The 19,352-nt window shown below is 28.7% G+C and overlaps 1 protein-coding gene and 2 long non-coding RNA genes across 13 annotated transcripts; 1 reads left to right on the forward strand and 2 right to left on the reverse strand.

Annotated features, from left to right (window-relative positions):
* Positions 1-439: 439 nt before the first annotated feature.
* On the reverse strand, positions 440-16,860 carry LOC145191420 (eukaryotic translation initiation factor 2A-like). 11 transcript variants are annotated; one of them, XR_016445144.1, is made up of 22 exons: positions 16,699-16,839; positions 11,720-11,869; positions 11,123-11,578; positions 10,418-10,487; positions 10,083-10,157; positions 9,448-9,666; positions 9,129-9,211; positions 8,917-9,020; positions 8,650-8,764; positions 8,242-8,358; positions 8,065-8,133; positions 7,748-7,849; positions 6,628-6,668; positions 6,395-6,452; positions 6,221-6,309; positions 4,936-4,999; positions 4,322-4,391; positions 3,964-4,025; positions 3,721-3,837; positions 1,987-2,079; positions 1,300-1,365; positions 440-629 (listed from the first exon to the last, which is right to left on the reverse strand). XR_016445144.1 is itself a non-coding variant. In XM_090067314.1 (22 exons), exons 3-22 carry the CDS (start codon positions 11,154-11,156, stop codon positions 567-569), a joined length of 1,698 nt encoding a protein of 565 aa, XP_089923440.1. In that variant the 5' UTR covers positions 11,157-11,578; positions 11,720-11,869; positions 16,699-16,856; the 3' UTR covers positions 440-566. The 11 variants fall into 11 exon arrangements, 6 of the variants coding, with proteins under 6 accessions (XP_089923440.1, XP_089923441.1, XP_089923439.1 ...); XM_090067314.1 differs by having other exon boundaries at positions 6,408-6,452; positions 16,699-16,856; XR_016445145.1 differs by lacking the exon at positions 11,720-11,869 and having other exon boundaries at positions 11,123-11,464.
* Positions 2,566-3,399, reverse strand: LOC149882266 (uncharacterized). The gene is made up of 2 exons (XR_016445148.1): positions 3,024-3,399; positions 2,566-2,934 (listed from the first exon to the last, which is right to left on the reverse strand). It is a non-coding gene; the product is annotated as an uncharacterized LOC149882266 (long non-coding RNA).
* A 135-nt stretch (positions 16,861-16,995) lies between the features above and the next one.
* LOC149882267 (uncharacterized) lies at positions 16,996-18,675 on the forward strand. Its single transcript, XR_016445147.1, has 2 exons — positions 16,996-17,455; positions 17,554-18,675. It is a non-coding gene; the product is annotated as an uncharacterized LOC149882267 (long non-coding RNA).
* The last annotated feature ends 677 nt before the right edge of the window (positions 18,676-19,352 follow it).

Here is a 19,352-nt window from a genome sequence, read left to right on the forward strand (position 1 = left end):
AGTGGAATGAAGACTGTTTGATGAATATAAGACTTGGTCTGTAATTAAGATAAAAGTTTCTGATATTTCTGTAAATAGGTCACACAGCTACAGAAGTATTTTAAACTTGAATTCGACAAACCTTCTTTGATTGGATGCAACTATCATGTTCACAATACATTACTGAAACATGTGATAAATGATGATTTTAAAGAAACTACGTCGCCTAATCTTAATTAGTGATTAATTAGTATAATAGTAGAAGAGTACAAGCAACTGAAAGCATTTATTAACAATTCTGGAAATGCTCTGAAAAAATTTTTTGCTGGAGAATTTCCCTTCATCACGCGTAAGTTATGCAGAATTTTACTTCAGTACAAACATGTTACTTTTTTTACACTTATAAACAAATGTTGACACTTCTCAACCTTTCCTTGCCAAAAGTTTAACAACAATAAAATTTATTGACAAAATTTTTGTTGCAAAAATTTTAATTTTACATTTCATAATTAAAATTGTGCTTATTTTGTGGTTGATTAGTGCAGTAAAACACGCTTATTTTCTTTCATTTTTCATGAGCTTTATCGTCAGCTAAGTTGCAAAGATTGAAGCTCTTTCAGTAATTCTTTCTCGCTACTTAATTTATCCAGCTAAAAGAAAAGACAACTATAAACTTATAATAACCTTTAATACACAATGAAATGTAAAAAAAACAAGCAATATAAACAATAATGGTTACACTTGAACAATTTTTCAGAGGACACAGAAGTCGGGCCAGGCTAAGCCACGCCAAATGCTTGATGAGCTGAATTCAATTTTTTTGTGTGTGTTAAATTTCACTTTGTATAATGTATGATTGGAAGCCACTCTGTTGTATAATGGTTTTCCAATGGAAAACCAACATACTTAGGCGAAAAACAGACTTAATCTGACTAGCCGGTTTCAGCAGATTTGGTTGCAAAAACTGGCACGCTGAATTTACAATAATTGTTCAAAATGGCACGCTGAATTTACAATAATTTTTCAAAATTAAAAAATGGTGGTTGGTTTTTTTTAGTTCAAAACATTAGCAGAACATGATAAATACAAAAAAGCGAACAAAAATAATAAACTGAGTTTTTCATATTTTTCAATTTGCTTGTAAGACGAAAATGACTCCATTTTTACCCGCACCGACCATATCATTTAAAAGAACGAGTAACAAAATTAAATAGAAACATTAGTGTATGTAAATAGAATAAACATAAATGAATAGTTGGAATATAATTTCAATATGAATGTAAAAGATAAAAAAATGTGAGATAAAAAAAATTTTTTTACCTGATTTTTTTCAAGATTTTTCCCCTCCTTTTGTTTTTGTTTTAAATCTTCAATTTGTTTTAATTTCTAGTTATAAAACAACAATTAGATCTTATAAAACATAACAAAACATTCATGAGATTTTTAGGAGATTTTGATATTTAAACTTTGTTTCTTAGACATTTTTATTACGTGAGAGTGCAACGTACACCTCTGTTAAAGTTATTAACTGTAGTGCGCTCTCCTCCGTAGAAAAGTACGTCTGAGAAACTTATACTTAAAAAAAGGTTCATAAACCAGTTATCGATGTTAATAAATGAAAGATAATAGATGTCGAGGTTGTGTCAAGTATCAAAGAAAGCTATCGATCTCTGAAAATTGAGTAGAAAATAGTCTAAAAAACATTACGAAACAGGTGGTACTCTGTCTCTGTCTCTCTCTGTCTCTCTCTTTTAAATTAGACCCAATCAAACAGTGAGCTACCGCGAACTTACCAAAAAGTTAAAAAATGACCTGGAAAAAAATCTTTATTAAAACAATGAGAAAAATTTTAATTGATCGATGTTTTTTACGCAGATGTAAAAAAATCACTTATGACACACAGAATAAATTAAGACTATGAAAGAAGAGATTTGCTTTAGCCATGAATGGAATCCACTTTGAAGAAATAAAAAAGAAAAGCAATGTCTAACGAAAAAGAGGTCCCACCTTTTTGATTGCTTTAATCTTTTTATCAAGATCTGGATCGCCAGTGGAGTTGGTGTCTAAATTATTGGCCACATCCTCAGTTGGCTCAGCTCTCTAGAAAAAATTTTAAACAACATATTAAAGTTAAAAAAAAAGAACGGTGTACAAATTTCACATTTTTTTTTAGAAATCTCTTTCAAAGAAGAGTTAGAACTAATCTCACAAGAATTTTGAAAGCAACCGGAACAGTTTTTTCATGACTGTACTTATAAACATTTTTAAAAGTATTGATAACTGGAGTATTAGCCTCAACTTTTAAAATTGTGCCATCCAAAACATATAAACTGTTTGGCTTGATTTTGGTTACCTAATTCATTAGGCTGAGCCCAAAGTTTCTCTCTCGGATTAAACAATGTAAGAGAAAAACCTCTAAAAATGAAATGTCATATTGTACCAGCTATATGGGTGACTTGAACCATGCACCATTAGACAAAACATACTTGTAAGTTTTAAGACAGTTGCAACCACATAGTTCAAACTGTTTGTGGACAATTTAAGTACAGTTCAGAGCTTTAAAATTTTTTCAAATTCTTCTCAATGTTTGGTGCATTTTTTTTAGTTATAGAAGTTGTTTCACACTACTATCTTCGTACTTCTTCCCTATAACATCATGCTTCAGCCTTTTTTTTAGTATATCTAACTCTTAATTTGAGATTAGATTCAAATACACTTTAAGGAAACTTCCTCTACTACCCACATCCATTTTGATCAGGTAATCACCAGCATCAACTAATCAGCCCACCAAGATCTTGACAAAAAATTGTTGGTGTCCAGGTAATACCAGGTTAGTCACAGTCTTCCCGTGACCAACAAGAAGTTCTTGTTGGTCACAGGAAGTGGCAACAATCCAAGGAGGGAGATGAGCCTTCAAAACTTGGTCCAGATACTCTTTAGCACCCATCCTCAACCCTGTCTTAAGAAAGACAAATGGCATATTATCTACTGAACAAACAAAAAAGTGGCATATTATCTACTGAAGTCCAAAAACCATAACTTACGCAGAATGCTCAGACATTTGGACTGATCTGATTAGATCAGAGACTTCTTTGGCATTCTTTTTGATTATGAAACAGTCAGTTTTGTTGTTGCTAGCTGGATAAACTATAAAATATTCTGAAAACAACAGAATTTAGGCTTTTTCTTCAAAACAAGGGAATATTTTGGAAGGTTCCAGTCTGAGAGCCTTTAAATATTCAGCGAAAATGTTTTTGGTTCTGGCCATATGACCTTGCACCAATGTTTTTAAACAAAAAAAAAATTTAAACCATTGCTTTTTCTTTGTTATGAAACCTATTTGCTTTCATTTTCCACATTGAGATGTTTCCACACTTACTGAAGTGTTTTTCCATAATCATTTAAACTTGTTTGTTGTGTGTATAGGATATTTGTGGTTAAGTAAAATATTTTTTTACACTTTTTGTTTCCAATTAAAAGGTATAAAAATTGTTAACATTTCTGTGAGAAATGCATCTTTTTTCCTTACATTGCTAAACAATATAATAAATAATAATATATAAAATAATTTGAATAATACAAACTTTAAACTTTTCTAAAAACAAATATCTTAAAACTGACTCTTAAACTATTTTGAGAAGGATTATGAGACTGTTTAAAATTTATATTTAAAAGTTTGTTTAACAAACTTTTAAAAGTAACAAATATACAGTTTTTTTCTAACTATAAGTAAATACTTACAGATGAAGTAGGTTCTTGTTTAGATTTTGCTTTATTTTCTCTTTTCTTTTTATTTTTAAGTGCTGCAGCTGAAAGGTTTTCTGGGTTACGTTGGTTCTCTGGAGGTTCTTCATTGTGCTGTACATAAGAAAAATTGTAAAAAAACATTTTAGTATTAAAAAGGAATAAATTACTTAGCAAAACTGAACTTGTACAAACAAAAGAAACTAAAAATGCTTAAGTGAAACAAATAAAACATCTCACTAATAAAAGTTGCTTCTGAGGAGTACCTCTTGCCGATGGCGGTCTATAAACTTCTTTCTTAACTAAAAAAGTATAAAAAATCATGTGTTTTTGTGCCAACAAAAAAAACTTTACAAACAGAAAAACTTTACAACAAAACAAAAACACTTACAACAAAAAAACTTTACAAACAGAATGTTTTTGTGCCTATAAAATCTGCTTTTATACACATTATAATGATTCAGCTGACTTGGACATTGTTAGCATTACAACTTGTGTAACAATTTACTATTGGAATCAAAATCTAATATTAAAAGTTTATTTTTTTAAAACAAAAAAAAAAAAAAAGATCTTTAATCACAAAAATATGATGTTTTACCTTCAGTATGAACTATACCGCTTATTTTTGGTACTAGAAATGAACCATCTGGATATGGCTGCCAAGTTGTCTACAAGATAAATATGAAAATTTCTTCTATTACAACTTTATTACCCATCTAAAAAACTTCAGGTTTATTTTTAATAACTTAAAACTTTTCACAATAAAAAGTCATCAAATATAATATTTGATACTTTAAAAAGATTTTAAAAAACTAAAAAGCGTAATCACTAAACATCTTTATCTTTTTATATTTTGTATCTTATTTTATGATGTAATATAATATCTTTTTTTTTTTTTTCAAAGCTGATTTTTTGTAGATGCAATGCACTGGGTTCAGCCTTCCAGATTGCTGTGGTGTATATAGTGAATATTTAAACCCCTTTTTCTTATCTCTTACACTTTCTTGTTCATAACTAATCATATATTTCTCGTAAAAACGAGAAAGGTTCAGCCTTCCAGATTGCTGTGGTGTATATAGAGAATATTTAAACCCCTTTTTCTTATCTCTTACACTTTCTTGTTCATAACTAATCATATATTTCTCGTAAAAACCTTTTTGTAACTTAACTTGTGCAACATAAAGTTTTTTTTTTTAAAAAAAAAAAAAAAACCTGATACAATTCCTTTGAATCAACAGAGTATATCATTTTCCCACTGAAGTGCCATATTTTAAAACTAAATAAAAGATTTGCAACTATTAAAAATTACATTAAAAATCAATAACAATTGAGAAAAACCTTTATAAAAAAACCCATAAAAATTCTTTTATAAACTGTAAAAAGTTTCTACATTTTTAAAAAACTTTCCTTTTAACACCAAATATCTTTTAAAGGTTTAGAACTTTTATCAATTTTACAAACAACAGTAGTTTTAATGATAACATCAGAACAAAACAAGTTGATCAGAAGAGATTTGCATAAAAAACAGTTTACTTATGATAGACACACACATAAAAATCTCACAATTACGAACATAACTTCCAGCAACATTTTATTAGAATAATAACTTTCTTTTAAAAAAAGATTCAAATACTTAATTGCTATTATAATTAGATGATACTAGTTATCACTATCCCATTTATTGATAGTGCTTAATAAAGAACATGATTTGATTAACATGACAGCCTGTTGCAATCATTTTGGTAATTGTAACAACTTATAAAATACCATATTTGTATACAATTTTTATAACATTTTTAGATCATTAATTTAAATTACCTGAAATGACCACAAAAACCTTATATTAATTTTATTCTTTATGCATTATTCTTTAATCACCATCGGATCAAAAATTACTTGTGCCAAAATTAGCAAATATTAAACATAATTTGACTTAAAACTGTATACTATGATTTAAGGAATAAAATTTTACTAATTTTTTTAAACAACTTCAGATATAATTTTAATCCAAAAAAACTTAAGTAAAATTTAGTGAGACCAACGTTTGTAAGTTATCAAAAGGGAAAGAAAAAAAAAACCTCAAGTGATTTTCTGTGCTTAAAGCATGTGAATTAAAGCATGACTGCTCCGTACAGTTAAAAACTGATATAAAAAAAAAAAAAAAAAACTGTAACTGTTGAACTGCCTGGTTTTTGCAAGCAAACCAATTTGTTAAAAGGTGCTGCAGATTATGAATTTTACTGATAATATGTTAAGTATTATATTATTTATAAAAAAGAAAATGAATTGGTAATAATGTAAATGATGATTTCAAAAACACAACTGTCATTTGGTTTCTTTTCAAAATTTGCTGATTGAAAGGTCTTCAATTATCATTATTGCTGAATGCTTGCAAAAACAGTGAGTACAACAGAGGTTTCTCAGAAGAAAAAATTGTCCAAAAAATCTTGCAAAACTAATCATTTTTTAAATTATTAGTAAAAGACTGTAAACCGACCCATTAGATACTTTAAGACGAGGTGTCAAAGTAGAAGTTACATAATGTTGACCATCTGGACACCATTCAAAGTATGTTGCATCACGAGCCTACAATAGAAAAATGTATTAAGAATCTAATATACTTTTTAAGTTAAACACTTAACTCAAAAAAATTAAATAACAAGAAGCTCACACTTTTCTCTAACCTGTGGCTTGGATATTATCTTTTTTCCATCAACATTCCACATTTCCTTAAAAAAAAAATTTTTTTTTTAAAGACATTTGTTTTAAATTAAATGTTTAAGTCCAACTAAATACACCATGATATTTGAATAAGTTATTTCCCTTGTAAATATAAGACCATACCAAATATTTATTTTAGTTCCTTGATTTATAATTATTGGTTTATGTAAATGTTGTTCTTACCATTGATCCATTTATATTTCCGAATCCACCCAAACACAAAAGTTTAAAAGCAATTAAGTTTAAAAGTAGTTGTAAATATTGACTTGAACACATGATTCAAATGATAGCACTGCACAACAAAATTCAAAGAACATTTTTACCAAAAGGTAATTTAGGTGATTTTAACTAATTTTGTAGTGGTGAAGATTGGCTAGGACGACATGCATGGATACCAGTATTAAAAGTGCTAAACATTTCTACTAGTATCTACTGCTATATATTAAACTTAAAATCATCAAAAATTTAGTGAAGTCACTTGACCATAAGGAACAACCATTAAATTGTTGAAAGATATCTTTCCTTAAGTAATAAGTGCAAAGATCAAAGGTGTGTTTAATGGACCAGACACTCACAAATTAATTAAATATAAGTTATTCAGAGATTCTTTAAATCAAATTGAATGACATGTTTATGATGCAGTTATAAGACAGTAAAAAGCTTTCTGGGAAAGAACTAGAGCCAGGATTACAAAGTAATAGTAGCTGAAATTCTGTATTCATTTTATGCAAAAGAGATAAAAATGCTAAACATTCAGTTTTGAAGAGCCATCTGGATTTCTTCCTGCAGATTTGAGAAAGATAAGCAAATAGCATGGTGAAAGTTATCACCAATTGAAGTTGGCTGGATGAACTGATACACCTACAATAATATTTTTAATAATAATATTTTTACAAATGTATTATTTGTTGTTTCAGTCGATTTTGTAATTGAGTTACAAAATCAACTATAACTACAATTTATAATTACATACTATGTCAAAACAATTCTATACATTTCTGAAAATTTTGATCAAAAGGAGAAACTTGAGGGTAAAAAATATGGGATGGGATGGAGCAAAACAGATTTTAGACTCAGAATCACCACTCTAACATTAGTCAAATTCACCTGGTAATGTAATAATGCTTGCTAAATAATGATTGCTAAATATTTGTGCTATGCAGTGTAATAAAGTGAAAAATCAAATTAAAGTTAAATATAGTTTAAAAGATACCTTCTGAAAATAAAGTTACAAACAAAAAATATTCTCTACAGGATATAATTTATTTCATTGATTACTTCATGTAAAGAAAGAAAAGGATATTATTTCCATGTGAATTAAATTTACAAATATTGCGAGGTCCAGTTCCAAAGTCAAAAATTGGTTCACACTTTGTATTAAATAAAGTTGCTTTGGCTGGCATAACTAATATGTTTATATGTTCAGGAAAAGAAGAAACAGTAAAAAGAAAAATAATCATTAATAAAGCTAAATTTTGTAAATATAATAAATAATAAAATTAATTATTAGTAGTAAAATGATATAAATACAAACACATTAACCAAAATACATAATAGAAATAAAAAAAATACTATGAATTTAGTAAAATCTTCATATATAAATATATGTGTGAAAGATACACCCAAACACTACACAAAACAGCATTGAGTTTGGACTCCAATCAACAGAATATACTGGGCCACGCTTGTCTAAATTAATAAAAACATTAAACAAAGTAACAGGAGCTTTATTTTAAAGGTGATGTAAAAAATATTATTGAAATGATAGCAATATCAAAATTTATCATTTTAAGTTACCAAATGGAACAAGACTGCTTTCTCCATTTGTAGACATGAAATGTAGGGATGTTTCTCCATAGTAGGATGAGCCTGTTGTATCAACCTCAGCACTTACCATTATTAGAAGAGCGTTACCTATCAAACAATACAAAGACCAAAAGAGTCAAAATTATAAAAATGAAATTTAAAATCCACTTACTATATTTGTTTCTGATTCCTCATTATTTTGAGATTCTATATGAGTCTTATCAAACTTTTTTTAAAGATTTGTATAGAATTCATTTGTGCTTTATAAAACTTTTTATTCTGGGAAAATAAAATTAAAAAAAGTCTTTTAAAGGCTATCATTTTTTAAGAATATACATATTTACTGTATTAAGCAAGTGATCATTTGAAGGGTTAAAACAATTTGCAAATAAATCCCACCTTTCTTGTTCCAAATCATTTCAACTTTATCAGCTTTAAAAAAACTTTTATTTGCGACTGCTTGACCATCCCCTAGGTTAGGATACTTAAACAACCTAACAAAAGAAGGTGAACCCTAAATAAAAATCCAAAATTATTTGATATAACTACTAGACATTATGCATATCCTTAATACTGATAACATCAATAACAAGTGTAAATTTTATTCTATGTTGCTACAACAACTATCCTTATTGTTGTAATTATAATAATAATAGAAAAGATTACTTTTTTCCCCACTACATGTGCTGCTACCATATATGGAGTTGAAGATGAAGGTGAAAATGTAAACCCAGAAACATTTGGTAAATACAACTTTGTAGTAGGATTAGCTATATGCAAAGTTTTAACTTTAAATGTATAAAAAAGTTTTCTCAATCTACTTTTTAAAAGATTAACATTCATATAAAAAACTATCAACTTTAAATTATCTAACTTACAGAAGTCATCTCCACTAAAAAACTGTACTTCATTATTGACACAACGACCACTTAGTTTTTCATCCACAGTCCAGAGTGGTGCCCTATTTAAATAACAAAGATATTAGCCAATTGCTGATTCAATTTAGAGTAATATAATTTTTTGAATGTTTGATTTTAAAACTTAGTTGTCTTCAAATATAAGATATGTAGCAACTCAGTAATATATTACAATTGAATAACAAATCTCCTCTATAATAAACTCTTTGAAATTATTTTTACTGTTGAAAAAATTAATGTATAAAGAATAGAAAAACTGTACAAAAATCACATCCCATACCATCCAGATTGATTTTTGTAAATAACACTTCTCATTACAGTACCAGTCTTTATATTGTATATTTCAGAATTAGGACTTCCTTCAGGATTTTTTGGTGTTGTATAAAATGGCTCCCAAATTGCAATATATGTATTATTAGGTGAAAAAACAATCTCTGTAGTTTTTTGCTTAGGAATGCTAAAAACTATTCCTCCATCATACATGTTCATCACTTTTAAACTAAAAGAATAAGAAAACATCTGGATTAGAAAATACAGTAAAATTCAGTTAATATAAATTTGCAAGGAACCAAAGATTTTGCTTGAAATAACCGAAGGTTTATAAAAATAATATAAATTAGGCAAACAAAAAAAAAAAAAAAAATGCTTGAAGACTAATGCGATATTTTTGTCATGAGAACAGAACAAATATTTGAAATTGCAAAATGTTCAAAATAATGGAGTTTGAATCTATGATATATTTACTAACTCCTGTCAAAAATTTAGTTTCACATTTTTTCACTTTTCGAGCATAAATATGAGTTTTTTAAATTCCAGAGGGTTAAAATTTGATTGAAATTGTGAATGATTAAAAAAGCAGCATTCAAAATAATGGTTTTTCTGTAATAGAACCATAAATAAAAAATTAATTCTTACTTATCTCCATCACAATATGCTTGATATTTACCATCACAGCTAAATACCAATTTTCGTGACCTTGCAGTTAGATCCCTAACATGACACAAGTTTATAGCAGATAAAAGCAGTTTAAAGCAGAAAAAAAAAGTTTTTCATGCATAGCATACAAACATATGTAAACTATAACATATACATTCATTTAACAAAATAATTTTAAAAAAATCAAATTAACAACAATGTTCAATTAATAACTTAGTTTTAATACCAAGATTTCAAGAGCAAAACAATACTAAGCAAAATTATTTCTCAAATTTTGAAATTTAAATAAATTTAATTTTTATTTTAGGACTTACTCAAACAAAATATCATTTTCACTAAACCCATTCTTGCCTTGTATTAATTGCACACCTTGTAAACCTCTTGCTAAAATAAATTTTATAAAGCTTAGTTTGAGGAAATCTTAAATTGTAGCATAAACTTTGTTAAATAATAATTTTGCATTTAGGAAAAGTATTATTCAATTTATATAAAAACATTCAATTGAATCTCAGAATTATATAAACTGAAAAATTTAAAAACTTTATCAAATTTAACATTCATAAATATTTAAAGGATTTAATGAAACAAATATAATATAACTAAAGTAAATAAATGCTTTAACAGACAATGGAAATGGACTGTATGGGTATATCTAACATTCAAAAAACTTAATTATTCATGAAGAGCTTGTTTTATAAAATTGTAGATAGCTGAAAAAAAACAGCTTTTAAAACATAATTTTTTAGCATAATAAAACTGAATATATTAATCTAGAAGTTTTTGAGATTGTGTTTACAAACAAACAAACAAAAAAAAAAAACAACTAAAAAAAAGCAACTATAGTAAATGACTGCTTTTATGGGCAGAAAAGAAGGGATGGGACGTTTTTCATCTACCTTACACAATCAAACACAATAAAAAACGGTTTTTTAAATAATAAAGTTTACTTTACATTTTTGGTGTGCACTTTAACAATATGTTAATCCTTGTAATATATCAATAATATTGTAAGAGCTTACTCGCAAGGATAGGAAGTACAACTCCGTTCGCCATGCTATATTGACCTTGTGATGAAATTACACGAAACTCTCCGTATTAAATTGAATAAATGTCGAGAGAAAAGCATTTTATCTTTTTTCATCATTAGTTTGGATATAGAAACAACCTTAACCAACACCAGCTTATTAAAAAAGTTCGAAACTGTAAAAGTTCATTATCTTTCGCCAGCTTCGCTTCCAAAAATTTAGATAGACAATTCAAACCATTAAATGACAATATCCATACATATTTAAAACGTTTCACGAGTAACCTATATCACTATGTGGAGCTTTAGTAGACTGTGGTGGCCAGAAATCGAAAACCTTATTATGTAAAAAGATTTATGGTATTTTATTTAGTTATACTATGAAAACTTAGTCTCAGTGAAATTTTCGTTCTTCCAGCTGAAGTAGCTTGTGAGAGATTTTGGCCAGTTTCTAGAAAATCGAAAAAAAAACTCCAAATTTATTTTAAAAGAATTAATTTTAATATAAAACTTTCGTATCACAATTATATCAATAAAGTAACATAATTGTCTTATTAAACCTGCTCAGAATTTTCACCTAAATTTTTCTCACCTTCAAATTTTTCAACAAATTCACGGTGATCATTCAAAGGTTGTCCGTTCAATATTTTCAGGGGGTTTTACAGATGATGCTATAGCCCGTACAAAAACATTTTTTAAATTCCCTTCCCTACTTTATAAGCGTGTAGAGTTCATGGTACTTCTAAAAAAACCCGAATTGAGACCGTAAGGTCAACTTACTATGATTTACTGTATGATTTCTAGTTGGCTACAGGGGTAAGTTGACACACTGCGTAGGAAGGTTGTGAACTTTGGAATTTTCCACCAGAAATTTCCAAAAGTCACAACCTTCCTATTTAACTAATTCATCTTTCAATGCAGAATCAAGGCTATAAGCGCATGCGCATAGAAGTTATAACGTTTTTTGTGTTTTTTTACTAATTTTGTAACTTTTGTAACTATATTACTTTTTCAATTTTAAAAAGCAATAGCATTAGCTACAAGTAAACTTGAATAGATGTAGTTGTCGTATGGTTCACTCCAACCAGTCACATTTATTTCTCAATATTTCGCGTTTATGGGGATTTATAAGCCATTTTGTGAGCAAAAAGCTTTTGGGGTTAATTGGCACAATTATCGCGGGGCTAGTTGGCAACATGCGCCAACATACAACTTTTCACATTAGCCGTAAATTCGCTTAAGTTATATAACACTACAGATCTACAGACATGAGAAGTTATAAAAGAAAAGTAGACAGATCTGTAAATTCTAAAAAGGTAACAAAAAATGCTGTTGATACTATTTTTATAGAAGAAAAGTCTATTCGATCGAATCTAATATCAAAAAATATTGTTGGATAAAAATTATCAAGAGTTTTCAAAAAAAAAATGCGCTTGAAGTAGGTGCTTGATGTTGCTAAACTTGTTTCTTTTTATATGGTTTACCAACTTACCCTGAGAGTATTGGCAACTTACCACCTCCCCCCCCCCTCCCGGGATAAGTTGGCAACAAATTTTTTTTAATGTTCGACACTTGAACATGCTTGCCAAATTCATATTCCTTTGAACTGCAACTTGATAAATGCACAGAGTTCAAAAACTAAAACTGTAACCAACTAACCCCGGTCTCCCCTAGTTATATTTTTTTCTTTTAATCTTAATATTGTTAATTTTCATAACATAAAATAAGTAAATTACCAAAATGAAAAGTTACTAATCTTACCAGATAAATCCTAATTCATCGAAAAATTTGAAGTTGGAAGAGGTTTAATTTTCAACATTATAGACTCCTAATTTTCCAGAGTACTAATTTGCTGCTACACTGGTAAAGATATGAATCTTAGATTTTTATCTGCCTTATGAATACGACAATATAAGTTTAAAGAAATTGTTACTACGGTCCTGAAAATTCAAGATTTAGCTTTATAAAATAGAGTCCTTGATGCATGACATATCTTTTGTAAGCAAATTGTAGAAAAATCTTTAAAAGAAAAAATTACTTTTATATATTGTTTTCTTTTTATCTAAAAATCAAATGTCTTATAAATATTTCTTCTAGATATATTATGAGTTGAATAAATATAATTATTTCCAAATTATTGATATTAACCAAAAATTTAATTTTATTTGCAATCATAATGAAATTGACCTTTCTTAGCGTTTGTTGCATCGAACTTGCTTCAGGATATTTCTTACTGATAATTTAGCTACGCTTGTAACTATGACAATGCTAAGTACAAAAGTCACTAATGACTGTGCTGAATGTGTAGAAAACTTCAAAGCAGAAAAGAAAGCGTACATTCTAGTTTATATAAAGATAAATTGGCTTTCAAAAATGTAAGGTCACTTTATTTCTATGCTTTTAAACAAATAAAAAAAGGGAGATGTTTTAAAATATTTTTATTTGGAATTTTTATTTGAAATTATATAATTTTTGTAAAATTTGGATTGTATAACCAAAATAAAAAAAAATTAAAAAAAAAATATTTTGGTAAAATTCAAAGGCGTTTACTTTTTAAAAACCATATAGATGGGTTGTTGTACTGAGAAGTTTATTTGTAAATGCAATAAAAAGTGGAAAATATTTTTGTTAAAGGTACTGTGCTTTTATTATAATACTTTTTTTTTAGTTAACTTCTTCTTCAAAAATATTCCCAAACTGATTGGTCTAAAAGGTAAATTAAGGTTACTGTAACAAAAAAACACAACACTTTATTGCTGCTGCACTGGCTTTAAAATATATATAAACAAGATAATATCAAACTCTGATAACATTAAACAAGATAATTTTAAGCTAAGCTGGAAATTTTTCTCACAATCGAGTATATATATATATATATATATATATATATATATATATATATATATATATATAGAAAGGTGCCTATGATGGTATAGTGCCTATGATGGCATACCGATCATATTTCCAAAAATATTAGTTTTTGTGCAAAAATGATTAGACCAACATATGTTAGTAATTCATTACTTCTGGTAAAATAATGCTTTTGTAATCAACAAACATAAATTTTCGCATGTGGTGTTGTAGTTTTAATGCCCTCGTATATTTAGGATTACGATTTTATTATACATCATACAGAAGTAAAATTTTCATGCATTTCATCTGTAGGCTTTGTACATTTATTAGAATACTTATTTTAATGCTATGTGTAGAATAAGGTAGACACAGCTTGTTTTAATAAATATGGTGACTCTTTCCTATGATGGCATACCGAGGAGTTGCCATCATAGGAAAGTCTACAAAATGAATTGAAAAAAATGCCTGAAATAAATTTTAATGCGCATAAAAAGGTGATCAAGCTAATAACAAAGATGAAATACAAGAGTTTGAGTAACCAACACATTTGGAAATGAGATCTCCCCCATCAGAAGCTTCCATATGCATTGGATCTTCTGTTTCAACGAAAGGATAAGATCTAGTATACTAAAGTATTGTCCGATGCCTTTGGCAACCCCTAAAATTGAATTGAAAAAGGCACGAAAACGTGGAAAAACTGGACTTCTGAATACCACACCGGATATCCGAGAATTAAAAGATAAGGCAAAAGATAAAGATAACAAAGAAAAGGAAAAATTTGTTAAAAAAAACAAAAAGAAAGACGACTGTTGAAGAAAAATACTACAGTGAGGAGATTAAAGGAAGTAATAATGAAATGGATTTTGAATCTGATACAGCATTTTTGTATTGTTATGAACTTTATTCGCTGTCTTGCTCTAAAGAACCATGGATTTGTTGTCAAAAATGCAGTTTGTTTATGTGCAGGCATAAAGAGAAGTAGAAAAAAATTTGTGTGAACTATGCTTACAGACCAAATATTTATTTTTAATTTTGTTTTTTTGATAAGTTGTGTTTCCATTAATAAAAAAAAAAAAAAAATTCTTGTTCGTCTAATTTCTTTAAAATGTGCCATCATAGGAGCAGTTAGTTGCCTATGATGACAACTTGCATTTTTTTTTTTTAATGGTATATTCTTATAAAAAAGCAAAATAGTAAAAATTCTGAGGTTCATTATTTTTCTGCATGCTAGAGGGAATACACCCATGTCAAAAACTATTTTTTAAGTTTTCAGGTAATGAATCAGAGAAACGTTAAAATTAAGTATGCCATCATAGGCACCTTTCCCCTATATATATATATATATATATATATATATATATATATATATATATATATATATATATATATATATATATATATATATATATATATATATATATATATATATATATATATATATATATATATTTTAGCTGATGATTACCGATACGCGCGTATAGGCAATCATCAGCTAAAATACATAATGAAAGAAAAAAAAAAAACCGTTACAAAAGAAAACATTAACGAAAAACGAAAAAAAAAACAAAAAACTATAAGTATCAACAAAGTTGTCATCCTTCGCTGTATTTTCAATATAATTGCTCTTGCCAGCGGGCTATTGAGCACTCTTGAGTGAAGAAGTCTTGTAATCATATATATATATATATATATATATATATATATATATATATATATATATATATATATATATATATATATATATATATATATATATATGAAGGGTACAGGGGAAAAACGATGAGATATTGACTTTGTAGAATAAAGTCCACTAATGCGTTTTAAACGGTAATAACGTGTATTTATCATTCTTAAATTTCTTTTAATCAATAAAATTCATAGTAATATATATAAACATCCAATTAATACTGATTTAAGCAATAACTTACAGTAAAAAAACTAAAGAGAGACAATGTATGACGCCACGCTGTAAAGGGATGGGCAATTTTAAAACGCATTTTTCGTAGGATTGCCATTGTTTTTTCCCTTTCGCAATACGATATTCTAAAAGGCGACAAAAAATGCTTCTAGATATCACAAGGACAATTTTTTCAGGCAAATTTGGAATCTCATCGTTTTTCCCCTGGAGCCTTCATATTGTGAGGGCGGTAGATTTTTTATATTATGTTTATTTTTTTTTTGCAGTCAAGGGGAAGGGGAAGTTTGGGTTTAGTGTTATGTTTGGATTAGGTATATGGAGGTTGGGAACGAGGTTAGTGGTCTGGGAAGTACTTGGTTAGGTAAGGGCGAGGTTTAGGGATAGTTTGGTTAGGAATGGGCAAGGTTTAATCTAAAAGGGCTAAACTTATAATCGCCGTCCTCAGTATATTCTATAATATAATAAAACTCAACAAATGTTCTATTAATGTGTAATGGTAAGCACTCTTATATTTGTGTGACGTAAGTGTAATAGCGCGGATATGCTAAGGTGCGCGGTAAAGCATCAAACTTTTCAATAACAATATTTAACGCATATAGTAATAACAACAATAATATTAATAATCGAAATGCAAACAAAAGTACTTACTACTGGTTCTTTTTCTCTTACTTATTTTTCTTAATAAATATTCTCAAATATTCTCATCAATATATATTCTCTTAAAATTAACTCATGCAAATATCAATAAATCAATACAGATAATAACGCTTATTTAAAGTTACTCAAATATCTTTTCTTACCAATTCTTCTCGCAAGTTTCTCTTTAAAATCTTCGTAAATACTTCTCATAAAATTCTCTTTAAATCTTTAAAAATCCTTTTTTCATAAATTCCTCTTTTAAATCTCTTAAAACTCTTTTCTAAAACTGTCCTCCCAAAACTGTCTTCTTTTCTTTTTTGAGCTTTTTATAGTTTTCGGTTGTTTACCGTTTTGCTACTTATTCATCATTTATTTATATGACAGGTTGAATAAGTTTCCGTGCGTACATCTTTTCTTGGTTGTTGTTATTTTTTATTTTTCTTTTCGCTTTATCGTTTATTCATATGACAAATTCAATAAGTCTCTGTGCGTACTTCTTTTCTTGGTTGTTGTTGCTTTTTACTTTTCTTTTCGCTTTATCATCTTATTCATATGACAAATTCAATAAGTCTCTGTGTGTACGTCTTTTCTTGGTTGTTGTTGTTTTTACTTTTCTTTTCGGTATAATCGTCTATTCATTTGACAAATTCAATAATTCTCTGCGTGTACGTCTTTTCTTGGTTGTTGTTACATTTTACTCTTCTTTTCGCTTTATCATCTTATTCATATGACAAATTCAATAAGTCTCCGTGCGTACTTTTTGTTGGTTGACTCACTCTTTTTGTCGAATATTATATGCTTGAGTCGGGTAAAACTTAAAGATAATGTTTACAATTTTATCATTTTCACTCCTCACAATATATATATACATACAGAGTGCGGAAAAAATTCTGGCAATTTCGTATTTTGCTGTTTTCGGTATTGATATAATGTTTTTTAGTCATTCATTTTGATTTCATAGGGTTCTATATGAAATTTTGATACAGAAAAATATTACTTATTTTGTTTATTTTCAGTTGTGATGACGTTATGAATCGTGAAATTCCACGTGTTACAATCGTGGAGTTGTACAATGCGGGGATGTAAATGGACATTGTTCGAACGACCGAGTTTAAGCAGGAAACCATCTAAAACATCGTGAAACGCTTCAAGGACACAGGAGGAACTGTGGACCGTCTTTGAAGCGGCCGTCCCACCACTACAACTACTCCGGAAAACATGAACAAGGTGCGGTACCGAATTCGTTGAAATCCCGAGACGTCGTTGCGCAAGATGACTAAAGATCTTGGTGTCAATTAGAAAAGCGTCCGTCACATCATCAAGGAGATGCTGGGACTTAGCAGTTACAAGATCACTCGCGTTCTATTCCAGCCTCAGTAATAGTGTGGGCCGTGATCTGCGCCACCGGAAAGACACTGCTAATCTTCATTGAGAGAAACATCAATATCAACGACACCAGCTACCAGCAGCGAGCCTTCCGCGACGTACTGGACCCCTGGGCGACGGAACACTTCGGCCCAGAAGATTTCGTTCTTCAGCAGGACTGGGTGCTATTTTCTGGCTTTTGGAGCAAATAGTTCTGGCCGCCTTACTGGCCGAATCTTAACCCGATGGACTACTCCGTCTGGTCCATCCTGGAGCAAAAAATCTCGAGTACACGATAAGCCACCGTGGAAGCACTTAAAACGGCTATGAGCCGTGCCTGGGACGAGATAACGGTCGAACAATGCACGACCATCCAAAGCGCAAAAAAATGAAAAAGGCCGATGGAGATAATTTTGAGCATTTGTTTTGATTTGTTTTGTTTATTGTTTTGTTATCGCTCAAATAAACTTTGCTATTTCTCGAGTTGAATTATTTTGTTATTTATACAGTATTTTAGTGCTGTTGAAATTTTTGAAAAAATTGCCGGAGCTTTTTCCGCACCCTGTATAGACTCGATTGTAAGAAAAATCATCCAGCTTTGTTTGATAAAATGACTATTTTCTATAATGAAATGATAAAGCATTTTGTTAAAGGACAGTTTGTTGAAATGACACAAAAGCAAAGAACCAGATCTACCGGAGAGTTTTTTGAAGGCATTATGTATAATTTATTGAAGAATACTTTTTAAAACATAAAAAACTACTTACAAACATTTTCATTCGTATTTATTTTATATATTTAGATTTTTCTGTTGTTTTGTTAAAGTTGGGCAAATTTTATTTTTTTGCCCAACTTTAACGAAACAAAAAACATCCGCGAAGAAGCAAGACTTTTTTAGTTTATTAATAAAATAGTTCGGTAAAATTCAAGTGTAGCTACATGAATTTGTAATTAGGACTTCGGAGTTCGAATTAGGAATTTGTAATTAGGACTTCCTACAACCTTATCCTTTGCCGCCAAATTTATTTAAAAGAAAACCCTAACTTTCAAAACAAAGAAATGCTAAGCTTTTTGGTTTTTAAATAAGTATAATTAGTGCATAGATTTAAACTTGTATCTTTGTTTAATGGTAAAATTGTGAAAAAAGCTTAATACAACTTGCGTAAAATAAAGTATTATCATCATATTTGTCAAGTGCTATGAGTGATGCATAGCTACAAGAAATAGTCATACTTAAAGCTAACCAGAAATCGGACGCTGTTTTTGTATGTTATAGCAAATAGTTACCAGGTTCACTTGTTTCATGATGCTGTCTAGTTCTTATGCAAAAAGTAATTGACAGGTTGTTTATCATGTTCACTTACACAAAGTTTAATTTCAGTTAAAGTAATAAGAGCATATATATATATATATATATATATATATATATATATATATATATATATATATA

This window comes from Hydra viridissima, unplaced genomic scaffold (genome assembly GCF_058129835.1).
Source record: "Hydra viridissima isolate aposymbiotic clone 2 unplaced genomic scaffold, HvirCarnegie_v1 scaffold_11, whole genome shotgun sequence".
In the NCBI taxonomy this organism is placed as follows: Eukaryota; Metazoa; Cnidaria; class Hydrozoa; order Anthoathecata; family Hydridae; genus Hydra; species Hydra viridissima.

Bases quoted from the DNA above. Each gene is read 5' to 3' on its own strand.
- LOC145191420 (XM_090067312.1), bottom strand. From the start codon at position 16,747: ATGAGAAGTATTTACGAAGATTTTAAAGAGAAACTTGCGAGAAGAATT. The intron at 8,359-8,649 runs GTGGGATTTATT...ATTGTTTGATAG, and splicing joins AATGATTTGGAACAAGAAAG to GTAACGCTCTTCTAATAATG. The intron at 4,026-4,321 runs GTAAAACATCAT...ATACTTTTTTAG, and splicing joins CGGTATAGTTCATACTGAAG to TTAAGAAAGAAGTTTATAGA.